This window comes from Chelon labrosus (assembly GCF_963514085.1).
Source record: "Chelon labrosus genome assembly, chromosome: 2".
In the NCBI taxonomy this organism is placed as follows: domain Eukaryota; kingdom Metazoa; phylum Chordata; class Actinopteri; order Mugiliformes; family Mugilidae; genus Chelon; species Chelon labrosus.
Genome location: NC_140338.1, coordinates 22,585,169 through 22,598,881, shown reverse-complemented (window position 1 = coordinate 22,598,881; position 13,713 = coordinate 22,585,169). Strand labels below are relative to the sequence as shown.

At 40.2% G+C, this 13,713-nt stretch overlaps 1 protein-coding gene across 1 annotated transcript in view; it reads left to right on the top strand.

Annotated features, from left to right (window-relative positions):
• The window catches only part of LOC311498661 (glutamate receptor 2-like), a gene marked incomplete at its 3' end in the record, with an annotated part of 29,083 nt that extends 20,463 nt beyond the window's left edge, over positions 1–8,620 (top strand). The window contains exons 14-19 of the mRNA XM_084559343.1: positions 238–392; positions 771–969; positions 2,005–2,252; positions 5,775–5,889; positions 8,003–8,137; positions 8,486–8,620. Coding sequence (XP_084415469.1) covers positions 238–392; positions 771–969; positions 2,005–2,252; positions 5,775–5,889; positions 8,003–8,137; positions 8,486–8,620 — 987 coding nt within the window. The remainder of the gene's footprint in view (positions 1–237; positions 393–770; positions 970–2,004; positions 2,253–5,774; positions 5,890–8,002; positions 8,138–8,485) is intronic.
• Positions 8,621–13,713: the final 5,093 nt, after the last annotated feature.

Below are 13,713 nucleotides of genomic sequence, written 5' to 3'. Positions count from 1 at the left end.
ATTAAGTTCTGTGAGGAACTTTTCCCACAATGAAGGCCTGCTGCTTCCCTACAACAAATAATATATAAACAGGGAGATCAGTTCTCTAATGACAATTTTATTCGTTATTGGAAGCATTGAAAGATCTTTTAGCAGCATACCAAACTATAACAGAAAAACTTCACTATTCGCAAAAGAAGTGTGTTGTGAGTCATAAAGGCGTTACTTCTATTGATGTTAAAGCTACACTGTTTGTAGGTATCCAGGTTCAGCCCTTACGAGTGGACGCTAGAGGAGCCAGAGGATGGAGCGTTGCCATTAACAACTGAATCCACCAACGAGTTTGGGATCTTCAACTCCCTTTGGTTCTCTTTGGGGGCTTTCATGCGACAGGGTTGTGACATTTCACCCAGGTTGGTACGACCATGGCTTACTACTCCAGATTACTTTGGATATGGTCAGCAGTGTGCTGTATTTGATGTGTAATATATTAATGTAGGCTCATTGGATAAACTAAACTTAATCAAGGATAGCATGTTAAAACTGGTTAGGGCCTTGTTGAAAACATTAACAACATGGTTGTGTTTACAGTTAAGGTTGGATTTGGATTTACTTAGTTTTAAATATACTTAAACATTAATCAGTATTCTCATAATTCTCATAAAGATACTGGATTCTCCTGAAGCATTGAGCAGCCTCAGAGCTAGAATTTGTTATCTGATTACTCAAGATATGAAATTGTAATAACAACATAACTTGACATCTGTGGTTGCGCGTCTATGGATGTGCAGGTCTCTTTCAGGTCGCATAGTGGGTGGGGTGTGGTGGTTTTTCACTCTGATCATCATCTCATCATACACTGCCAACCTGGCTGCCTTCCTGACAGTAGAGAGGATGGTTTCTCCCATCGAGAGTGCTGAAGACCTGGCTAAACAGACAGAGATAGCGTATGGAACGCTGGACTCTGGCTCCACCAAAGAGTTCTTCAGGGTAAGGACATCTTCACATCATAAATCTCAGAGTAAGAGCCATGCCACTGATAATCAGTGTCTGTCCCCACGGTTGCTTTCGTTTTTAGACTGTAAATCTTTCCCCCTAAATGCATCGGTTCCTTGTTAGTCCAGAAAATAGAACCATAGTCTCTGCCAAGTTCAGAGTTGCTATAGGCCACTCTGTCTTTATTGCTTTGGTGGCTCCGCTCCATTCAAAAATGCTTTGGGAAAGCGGCCAGACATAAAAATCCAGTAAACTGCTTAATACAGAAAGATTTACCTGGTGCGACTGAGCTTAATTAGTATCGTGTGAATTTTGAATATCCTCTAAATTTTAGGCAAATGAAGTGATTTAGTTTTTGATAATATTCTAATGAAATGTCCAAAGTTGTAAAAGAAAGAGGCTTATCTATCAGCAAAGATCTTGAAACCAAGGTGCCCCAACATGTATCACTCACTCTGCAGAATCAAAGTAAGAAAGTGCTGCAAAGTCATCTGGTTGTCTGGAGGAGCAGAGTGTGATGCAAATCATATGCACTGCAGGTAGCAAAGACACAATGGACATGTTTGATTACATGTCTTTAGCACAACACTTAACCAAAACGCAAAAAATGAAAGATGAATATTTTAATTTGCAGCCCACAGACTTATACTGGGTGCCTTTTTTCAAACGGTTCTATAGATGCTACAAGCTACAGAGGTTTTACAATATCCTAGATTTTAGAGGCTAATACTGAGGGTTTTTCTCACAAAAAAAAAAAAAGAAGTGACAATGTTACATCCATTGTCTCCAACACACATACACAAGCCACAGTGGAGCGCTTCAGCCGCCTACTCACACTTGTTGAGGCAGAGAGAGGGAGCCAAGTTTAATCATTATGTAACTATAACTTGAACATGGTTTGCATAACAGGTAAACAGAAATGTGTCAGTACCCATATACATATGGATTTAACTGTATCTACCTTTACAGCTTTACTGGCCGTAAGAAGCTATTATAGGAAATAATATTATCTGTCTTTGTTTTTTTTAGCGCTCTAAAATTGCCTTGTTTGACAAGATGTGGCAGTACATGAAATCAGCAGAACCTTCCGTGTTCGTCAAGAAAACATCGGAAGGTGTCCTACGCGTTAGGAAGTCCAAAGGAAAGTATGCCTACCTGCTGGAGTCCACTATGAACGAGTACATCGAGCAGAGGAAACCCTGTGACACCATGAAAGTGGGAGGAAATCTGGACTCCAAAGGCTACGGCATCGCCACACCCAAAGGATCCCCATTAAGGTGGGTGGATCAGTATAACAATGCTAGTCAACCTGCACTGCCATGTACCACTCACACTACTGACGTGCTGCTTAGCATACTGTTCTTATCTCCATTCACAAAACTTTGAAAGAGCAAATTGGGCAACTGCTTTGTGCTTTGGCGAGTGAATTAATAATGTGCCTCACTCAGTGCTCTAAAGCAACAGTAATGACCAGAATACACTGGCTGACTACGTGCTTAAATTAGCAGGTAATTAGGCAGTGTGCGAGCTATATCTGTGTTCATGTGCTGCCCTGCTTAAGAAGAAAAAAAAAACACCACGTAGTGAAGTAACCAGTTGGGTGTTGCAGTATGCAAGTGTGATGAATGGGACATGGCAGCTTACTCGTTGTTATAATAATCCACCTACCCTGATGACGTCTTCTCAGCGGTTTGTATTCATACCACGGTTACCACCTCTGACTAAAGGCTAGTGGTGGTTGCCGTGATGAGGCCTGTTTGAGTTTCAGTTTGTTTTCAGGTGTCAAAGAATACTTGTGACAAAAATTATATATATATAAAGTTTACTTATATATCTTTATATATATAGATGTATATGTGTGTAAGTATACATTTCATTTCCCTTTTAAATGTACTTATCTGGCAAAAATACTATATCTCCTTTGGTAGGATGCTTTATTATATTATTATAAATAATATAGCCACATCCTCTATACCCAATCCCCAAATTATTTAATTCTTTCTTTCTTTCTTTCTTTCTTTCTTTCTTTCTGTACTTTTTATTAGAAAGCTCAGTTACTGCTGTCTGTCAGCATTTAGAGTAGGAAGTTTCTGATGAGTTGAACAGGTGTGGGTTTGTGCAAAGTTTCTTGCACTATTTAGTCACAGCTAACATTATGTGCTGATTATTTAATTACAGGGAAATAGAGAAAATCTCAATGGATACAATTATATAAATATATATATATAATATAGTAGTGATATAAATGATTTCAGTTTAGCTGTGAAAGCTGAATTTTGTTAAATGGTAAAATGAATCACATTCAACAGGTTTGTTAGACCCGTAGAACCTACACAGTGGGTCTTATGCTCCTCACACCAAAAAGATGGTGACACATATGAGAATAATTTGTAGCATTTGTAGCAAACTCCACTGTGGAGTTTGCATGTTCTCCCTGTGTCTGCGTGGTTTCTATCCGGGTACTCCAGCTTCCTCCCACTGTCCAAAGACATGCTCATTAGGTTCATTGGTGATTTTAAATTGGCCGTAGGTATGAATGTGAATGGTTGTCTGTCTCTCTGTGTTAGCCCTGCGATAGACTGGATCTAATTATATTTAATTACAGTTTTTAAACTAGATTCTAACAATCCTCTTTCCAGATCTGATCTCCTGAATGACATTCAGTAAATCAGTAAATCAGATATTTGTGCATGTATCTCTGGAATTGCAGGTATTTATCTCATCTCTTGGGTTGAAGACAAATCTATACCAGATGGGAGACTGGTATAGATTAAGCATAGACTCTTAGCATTTGCTGCTCTGTAATAATGAAGGAAAGACAACCTCTTCTGGTTGCAAGAGCACGAGTTGACCTGTCCTTTGTCTATAGTTATGCCTATTGGGCGGCTAAAGCATTTTGGTATGGGTACAACATGTGCTGCCGCTATAATTGTGACAGGCTGGCTACTTTTACAGCCCGTAAAATGGGACCACTGGCCTGGGCAATGTTGTTAATCTACATGCAGGACTTAAACCCATACTTATGACACCCTACAGGAGTGCAATATACAGCTTTAATAATTCTGAATCAGGGGCATCAGATAGACTTCTAGCTGAACACTGCAGCTTGGGTATAGAAGTCAAAAACAATGAATAATATGGAATAAAACCAGTAACTAGTCTCAGTTACCATTAAGATGTATTCTCAGTTGAAATACCTAGTTTTGTGTTCAAAATCTATACAGTGCAGTCACTAAATGGAAGGCCAGTGCACATACAGTACATGCTAATATAACTTAATAACTTAATTCAGTGATTAGCGGTCTGAATAAACATCAGCAAACTGGATCGTGTTTGTCCCTATTGTTGTCATTAAACCATAGTCATGCAAAACAGGACACTATCTTATCTTGTTTTAGTTTTTTATCCAATTTGCTGGAGTACAGAGGCAACCCAGTGTAAATATGGCATTATTCTGCTACTTACAAACTGCACCATGCTTCATTTTTACATCTCAACAGTGCATGGGTGTGTGAGCTGAACTGTGTGATGATCACTGAGTTTGTCTCTCATTTCTGTCTTTTCAGCGCACAGTGTGGTCCTGTTTGAGTGTCATTCTCTCTTCTTTCCCTGTGTGTTGCTGTTTCTGTCAGTCTCGAGTCATGTTTTTGTTAAATTGGAAGTTAAAGCTACATTGAGCTTTTTTCAAGACATCAGGAACAACATGAGCAGCTGACGGGGGCCTCATTGACCCCCTATTCCTCCCCATCCCCATGCACTGTGTTGAAATGTAGCCTGTCCCACGGTTCACTGTGTTGTCATTTGATGAAACCAATGCCAGTTTTGAAATATGTGCCGTGAAACCACACTATCAGTTCAAATGGAGGTTTTCAAACAGGTCAGGTGACGTTGGTGCCTTAGTAGTGTACAGTCAAAGAACATGGTGTGACAACGTTCTGGAAAAGAGAAGTAATTTTCACCCAAAGCCATTTGTGCTGCTGGTTGACCTGCTTTCCAGAAGCCTGTGTCTGTGCTCTGTCACCCACCTGCCTCCGCAACTTTACAGCAGCTGCAGGGAAGCCAGCCCTGAGTACCTGAGGGACACACGTGTGTGTTTTCAGGATTAGCATTTAGGATACAAGACATTTGGTGGGACAGCATAGTGGTGTAGTGGTTAGCAACAGCCCCTCACAACAAGAATGTTCTGGTACCCCGTCTTCCTCCCAGAAACAGGCTTGTTAGGTTCATTTGTGACTCTAAACTGGCTGTAGGTGAGCATGTGAGTGTGAATGGCTGTTTGTCTCTTTGTGTTAGCCTTGTGATAGCCTGGCAGCCTAGCAAGCTGCTAGCAAGCTTTGAACTGGCAGAAATAATGGGTGAAACCATCCAACACTTGGAAGCTTATACACCATCATTTTTTACAGTGTTCTTGCTAATAAAAAAAAAGAGAACGAGATGATTCAATAAGAAACTTTTCCAACTATGATCAGATATCAGAACCCAACCCTATGTCTGAGGGTTTATAAAGTCATATAGGACTGAGACCAATCCCTCAACATTCGTATTTCCATTGTTGTTCAGTAGATTGAGCATCAGAGTTTGCTCCAAAAAGCCTTCCAGCTGTTTTTTTTTGTGTGTGTGTGTGTGTGTGTGTGTTTTTTTTTTAGAAATTTCCTGCAGTTTTTTTTTTTATGTTAATTACGCTTGTTGTTATGTTAAGATGTTTATGTGAAGACAAAGAGTACATACTGCTAAGATGTATACCAGTAGGACTGACACTGTCAACATATGTCCTACTAACAGCCACTGTGTTCATGTAGAAATGCGGTGAACCTGGCGGTGTTAAAGTTGAACGAGCAGGGGCTGCTGGACAAACTGAAAAACAAGTGGTGGTATGACAAGGGAGAATGCGGCAGCGGTGGAGGGGAGAGCAAGGTTAATACACGCACACACAAACACACACACATGCCCACACACACACACATGCAGTATATACACAGTAGAACATACAAACTCAGAAGTAACACTGGGATCTTGAATGTAAAAGTGTAAAGAGGCAGCACTTGCACGAACAAACCTGGTACCAACGCAGGCTAGGAGCTGCCGAAGAGTTTTTGCAACTTTGTCAAAACTGCGTTTATCTATGACTCTGCCTTGGAGGAGTACTGCTGCTGAAAATGCAGAAAGGTTTGTCACTGCAGTGCCTCTCATTCTCTGTCTCAGGGGCCAAACAGAGATGACCTGACAACACAGCTTTATTATAAACAGTTTTAGTCTAATTAATCACTCGGATAACTTGCTAAATGCTCCATGAAGTGCACACAGACTCGCTGGGTGCTGTAAGGATCTCTGCAAAAATGTTATAATTTAGCAGCAGTAAAAGAGAGATATGGTGTAAACCCCAGCTTTAACATTGAATCATTAATTGTAGATGAGGTTTTATGCTAACAACAATATTAGTGGTTCTGTTTTGGTCCCTAGACCAGAGAATGAGAGCCGCTGCCTCATTAATAACATAAGATAACATTGACAATGATGTTATTTATGTTATTCCCATTGAAGAGTGCCAGTAAACCTTGCCGTATTGAAACTGAATGAGCAAGGGAGCCTAGGCAAGATGAAAAACAAGTGGTGGTACGATAGAGGAGGGTGAGGCTTCACGGACTCCACTTAATAAGGTTAGTTTTATGTCTGTGGGTCGATGAAACGCACTGTCTGTTCACACCAATGCTGTCAACTTGTGGTTGGATCACCCAGGACGCATGTTAATACCAGGTCTGGAAGGTCCAGAGATGTGTTTTCAATGACCATGCATTATATACACAACCACATTTGCTGTTACATGGGATGACAACGGGGAAAACAGTGGCTGCACATTAAGTCGTTTTTTTGGTGGGTTGGCATGCTGAGTCCAGACTTTGGTATTTTTTTTTTGGTTGTTTATTTTCCTCCTCATTTTGGAGGGTTTAGGCATGTTGGTTGCACCTATGACTTTTACAGGATGGCATGAACTGCTTTCAAAGGCAGACTCTCCGGGAGGAGGCATGTTGATGTATTAGACTGTATTATACATATTACGTCTGTCTACATACGATATATTTATTTGACATCTCTTTGACAACTAGAAACACCAGCTAAGTGTCACTTAATCCAGAAATCCTGTGTCGTGGACAGAAAAGAAGAAGAAAATAAAATGTGAATAGAGCATGAGAGGGTAGGCGGTGGGAGAATTCAGAGGAAAGGAAGAGCTGAGTATGACATTAAATAAACAAACTGAAATCATATGATTGTAGGTTAGAGACAGATTTCATGCACAATCTAGATCATGTTTAAGACGTAGTATTTTGATGTGAATGGAGGCCTTCTGACTGGCTCCTGAGCTCAGTGATGCTTGAGAAGACTACGGGAGTTGCCGGATTTCGGCACTTGAGCTTCTCGAGAAGTATAAATTGCCTGGCCAAAACTTTCTTGTTCTTGCTCACCTTGAGAACAAGAAAAAATTTCTCACTTCTCGTGGAGTATGTAACGGAGCTTTATCTATGACTGGTTGGTTGAAAATCATTGAATGTGAACAGATCTACGTTATAGAGCATACTGTCCTGACTACGTCTACAAAAGTTGATGACCCCATAACACAAATGGAAGCGACGCAACAAATTGTACAAATAGGGAGATGGACATAGGCATAGTGTACTGTCAGTGTTTCATTCCCCAAATTTGTGTAGCTTTCATCACATACAAAGGTAACCTATACACAAACAGACAGACCAACAAAGGATAAGAATATTTTAAATGTGTGCAGGTAAAGTTTAGTCAACGTGTCTGTGCCACTGTCCGACATTCAGCTGTCCCATGTATTTCTGATTGCGTACCTGGTTCAGTTTGATGCTGCTGAGCAGGCAGAAAATCAAATGTTCTGCTTACAGGTTGACAGTTTTTAACATAACCTGTTAACGCAAGAATGCACCGGCGGGTGACTTCCCTGTTTTTTTTCTCCTTTTTGCCTGTGTGTGTGTGTGTGGTGTGCGCATGTATGTGTGTTTGCTAGGAGAAGACCAGTGCTCTGTCTCTTAGTAATGTAGCAGGAGTCTTCTACATCCTGGTCGGAGGTCTGGGTCTGGCCATGATGGTTGCGCTGGTAGAGTTTTGCTACAAAAGCCGTGCTGAAGCTAAAAAAATGAAGGTACTCTACTCAGTTCCAGTAGCAATGCAGTAATTCCGACTGTTGAGAAACAAGTTTTTAACTTCAGAAGAGAGCCTGTACTTAAAACGATTCAAGAGCAGCTTGTAATTTACTCTGGCTATCCCTTGGATAGGCGTGTTTCCTTCAGTGGAAAATGTACCGTGATCAGATACACATGTTGAATGTATGCCACAAAAATAAGTAACTGTTGAGATTGTTTGTTTGAGGATTTCGTTACAGGGTGCATGCACTGGAATTAAACAGAAACACAAATTGTGTTTTTTAAAAGACCAGTTTGTCACAATTAATTTTCTGTGAACTTCTAACGTATCTTTTGTCCTCGTACAGATGAAGTTCACCGATGCAATGCGCTCCAAAGCTCGCTTGTCCATCACAGGATCGACCAGTGAGAACGGCCGCGTCCCGGTGGCGTACCTGCGTCCGGGATTACCCATGAGCCTCAGCATGACTGATCTCTCCTGAATACACCAGAGAGAGTGCCTTACAGCCAATTGACACACATCCTCCCTCCCCCTCTGAAAATGAATCGGAAGTGCTTGTCATCTCCCTTTGGTGACAAAAGGACCATGGGTGCAAAGGTGATCTGCCCCGATTTTCAATCTGGAATCTGGAGGTTAGCCATTCATCTTCCTCTCTTAAACATCACGCCCTGAAAAAACTGGATTTCCTCCCACCACTTGGCTGTGAGGCTTCAGCAAAGACCAGCCCACCTATAAAGAGAATCACTTGACCATTTGTAAGAAAGGTGTCTGGTCAAATCCACAAAAAAACAAAAAAAACAAAAAAAAAAACAATCAAGCACAGTGGACAGTTTTGTAATCAAACATACGTCATTGTTTTGTAGATTTCTGCCATGGAGGCCCTCTTGTATAGTAACAAAGGACAACAGTGATGCTGATGTTAATGCAATAACAACATTAATCAGGGATGTGATCAAGAATTGGGGGTTATAAAAGCAGAGTCTTTAAAATGAGTGGAAATCCTGGGAACAAAAAACGCTTCTCCTGAAAAATCACACTGGTAGTGATGACAGTGTTGTCATTCATAATTGTTTTCTTTATTTTGGCCTGAAAATCTCTGATTTAAAGACACAAGAGGTGCATGGTCTGGCCAAAAAAAAAAAAACATGCAGAGACCATATCCAAATATTCTTTGTGTTGAATTTGAAACCTTTGGTGACATCTAGTGGTGCTGTCAAAAACTAAAGTCAACCTACAGACAGTAACAATAACTGGGTAAGAAATGTTGAAAAAAAAAAAATACTAAAAAGAAAAAAAAATCCTGGACTGCACCACTTCTCACAGAGCCTGACTCACTATTCTGCAAATAAAACATTAGCACTTTAAACTGTCTTTGATAAACCTTCACCACTCAAGACACATTAAATGAAACCGTACAAGTGACTCCCAGGGGATGAAGAACGATCTAGTGTGTATAAGCAGCAGCATGCGGTAATACAGGCTGTCCTGGCTGAGGGCAAAATTTGACAAGGACATGGCAATGTTAAAGTTGTGTAAAATACGGGAGAACCATACGAACAAACTTAAAGTCTGCCACCTGCAAGTAGGATTTACTTGTAGCCACATTGTCTAGTTACAGCACGGTGTTAGTTTTGGGCTCTGGACAGCTCTACGACCGGTTACTTAACTGGTTTTGTATTTTTAAGACCTTTATCATTTTGGAGTCGTGGTACAGTGGCTTCTTTCACTCATCTTTCGAACCGTCTTGTTTTCTACGGCCAATATATGTACACTGCTGCCCCCGCACGAGCAGAGGGACGGACATTTAACGCCGGCGTCCTCCCGAGTGAACTTGATGTTGCTGTCCACTGCACCGACAGTGTTCTGTTACGGTTCAGCTACCTGTGTTTGGATCTGACCCAGTGGGAGGGAGCGGATTAGAGCAGATCAGGGCTCTGAGATCCACATCTTCCACGTGCGCTGGCCCACTGCTGGTGACACCGGTGAGAAACACATATTGCTTTGGAATTTTAGTTATGCAGAGCTCGAGGAGGGCACATACTGTATATGTTCTGTACATAAGGTTGGATGTGTTATTATATTCAAGTATTATCGTTATGTTCAGTTGATTTAGTGCTGCCCTTCCACAAAGTTATCACGACGAAGCACTAAAACATAACCCTACGTTCACTATACTGAAGCTCTTTGTGCTGCTTCACACAGTAAGACCCTCTTGACTGGTAAATACCTATCAAACTTTGTTTAATAATTTTAGCTTTTGAGTGAAATGTGGAATTAAGAGTCCCAGTTAGCCTTAATAATAGAAGATTTTATGAAGAAATTCCCTATTCCCATTCAAACCTAAAGAGAACTATAAATAACCGACTGAAACTACGACATTTCTTTTAATCTACAGTCAGCTCCACATATTTTGTAGAAATAAATTGATTGTGTCCATCCGCGAAAACAGCATTGTCAGAGTTATTTTTACATTGCTCCTTTAGAGCTGCAGAAGTAAACTGAACTGCTACTAGAGTGCCACTCTTAAGTATACGCTCATGTAAATATCTATGACACATTTCCCGCCCCTGTTTTATACATCAACCAAAATGCAGCAAAAACAAACGCGAATGCACACTGATTGTCATGTTTACAGTACGCGCGCTCACACACGGTATCACACAACCCATCTTTCTATCCTAAGATTTGCACTCGTACACACACACACACAGCGCTGTCACGTGAGTTCTTAAGCCAAACGGATGATGTGCCAATCAGTGCGCTCCATGCTCAGCCAATGGCAGCTGCTGATACTGAAATCTGAGCCAGAAGGATGCTGCTGTAAGCTGAAAAAAAAAAAGAACAACTGTGAACAGAAAACGTTTTTTTTTGTTGTTGTTGTTTTTAATATATATACATATATATATATATATACATACAGTGAATATTGCACTGACAAAGACAATTATGGTGAAGAGAGGAAGAACAGAATTGTGCATGTAATTTTGTGTTGTTTTTGTTTGTTTCTTTCAGATTAACTTGTCAGCCTGACACTTTGAGACTGGCTGCTGTCTAAAGTTTAATGATAGTAATAAAACTTATGCTAGCCATACCGATTAGGTTCTTATTATTTATAGTGTTTGCTTTTAAGAACTCAAGTTTCACCAGAAAGCCGTGACTTGTGCTCCTAGTTAGATGCTAGTCGGGTCGCTGAAAAGCTTCTTCTACAACCTGATAAAGTATCCATGGATTCCGATGGACTAATTATCACGATTATGGTTTTATAATCAAGAATAACATGTTAGCCACGGAGAGGAATATGAAAACTATCCCTCTCACTCTGGTATAACACCATACGTAAACTACTATATATATATATATATATGACTATAAGTTGTGACCAGAATCTAGTACGTTGCTTTTTCAAAGGTCAGTTGCTTTTTCCAATGATCAAATTAAGTCTATCAACTACAAAAATGTGGATTATTGTAAACCCGTAACCACATGTACGTATATTGACACATAGTGTGTTCATATTTTCTTTGTCATCTGGCCATTGTCAGTATATATTAAACATGCATGCCCTACAGATGTTAATATTAAAAAAAAAAACAGACAGCAACATTAAGAACACATTTAACATTTAAGACAGTTTTTTATTCGTTGAAATGTCTAAAGCAAGCTTTGTTCCTGTTCTCGTGACATTGGCCTCTTTCGGGCGTATGAATCATGACTCTTGTGTGTCAGGAATAAAGGCTAAGCCATGATATTGTTTGTATTTTTTATGTCTCTGTTGCTAAGTTTGCATTTCTTCCAGCTTGGATTTACCAAATGTTGTTTTGATACTGTTGATTACCATGAAAATATTTGTTCCTATTTTTTCTTGTTTGTTTTTTTTTGCATGAATTTATGAATTAAAACTAAGCATAACATTACACTGGTTTCACATGAAATGTACAAATGCAAAGAGGTTGTACAAAAGGACACCATGGTTCTGAATTAAAACATAAAATATCATTTTTAACATGACAGATGATTTTCTGCTGTCTTCTGCTATGTTTGAGATTTTTTTTTGTCTGAAAAGAACCAGAGACCAGAGTTACAGAACTGTGAAGAAAAAAAAAGTTTACTCAATTCTTCTCTGTCTACAGCTGTTGTCGTCGAGTTTAACTCCTGCGGTTAATGTAAGTGTTGTGGTAACTGATGTGACGGCTGCGTTAGTCGATGGGCCTGTAGTGCGCACATCCATCAAACAAATGCAATGTGTACATGCAGTGGACATTTACTTTTTCCCTTTTTTTTCTATTGAACACAAATACTTACAGGGCAGGGACTGAATGATTAGTAAATCCAAAAAGCGTTGAAAAAAAAAGGCAACCTGACTTGTAGAGATTTTTGAGAAGACGTTTCACCAGCTCCTTCAGTTCTAAGGGATTGGTGGGAAGTTAATTTCCGTTAATCAGCTGCACCAGTTTCTGGTCGTTAACAGAAACAAGTCAAGCAAGTTTCTGATGGGTTAACCATAGAGGTTCCTATATGAACCTCAAACTTCCCACCAGTCCCTTAGAACTGAAGAAGTTACTCGGATGAGTGGTGAAACGTCTTGTCAAAATAACTCTACAGGTCCAGTTGTCTTTTTTAAGCGCTTTTTGGACGTGCCATGACCTGGATGAACCTTCATAGACAAAACGATTGGTACAGAACATCTACTAAACGTAGGAGGTGTGACGTGTAAGCATGTGTTGTGAGGTGAGGGTGTATATGGAGCCTGGAAGAAAGTGCAATGGAGGAAAGAAAGAAAGAAAATAAATTAAAGGGAGAAAAAGGTGCATTGCTAATGTGGTATTTTGTGGATTGTAACTGTTGTGCCATGGAAATAATTATTTTTTTTTTGTTCCTGTCCAGTGAGTATTTGTGTTCAATGAAAAAATAAAATAATCAAATTTGGGGAAAGGGGGAAAAAAGGGCAGCAAGCTGTAGTTACCAACAAAAAGAGCGACGACCCGAGATAGTGCCAAGCTGCTAACTCTGCTAGAGAACGGTTTCCTCCAACCTGCACCTTCAGAACAGGCAAAAAAAGGACTACGGTCTCCATCTGACTGCAACTCTCAAAGCTAACATGCAACAAGAGACGCGATTGACAGCCAGAGGAGTAACACACACCCATGAACTCTTTTCACAGACTTGGTAACTGACAGGGCATACATAGCGCAGATAGTGACCGTGTACAAATGATCCTGCTTAACTACTGTCTCTGTACATGTGCTTTCTTGGTTTGGCCATCATTGTTGTGACTTATCATAGTTAAGTTCTGGGTAAATGACTGAGCCACGGCGCTTTGTTGACGAAGGAGTTCCACGGAGACACAAAGTCTTGCTTGTAAGCCAACCGGACAACTTATGGATCGCAGATAAAAAGCTCTTGTTTCTAACACAACCACTCATGAACAGGGTAGAGATAAATCTTCCTCTTAATAGAAGCAGAACAAAAGGACATTCTTTCTGGTGTGAACCCAAGACATGCTTGTCCTCACACCCAATCTCTATCTCTGTCTCACATTTGTTCTTCTCTTAGAGTAGATGTATATATTGTGTT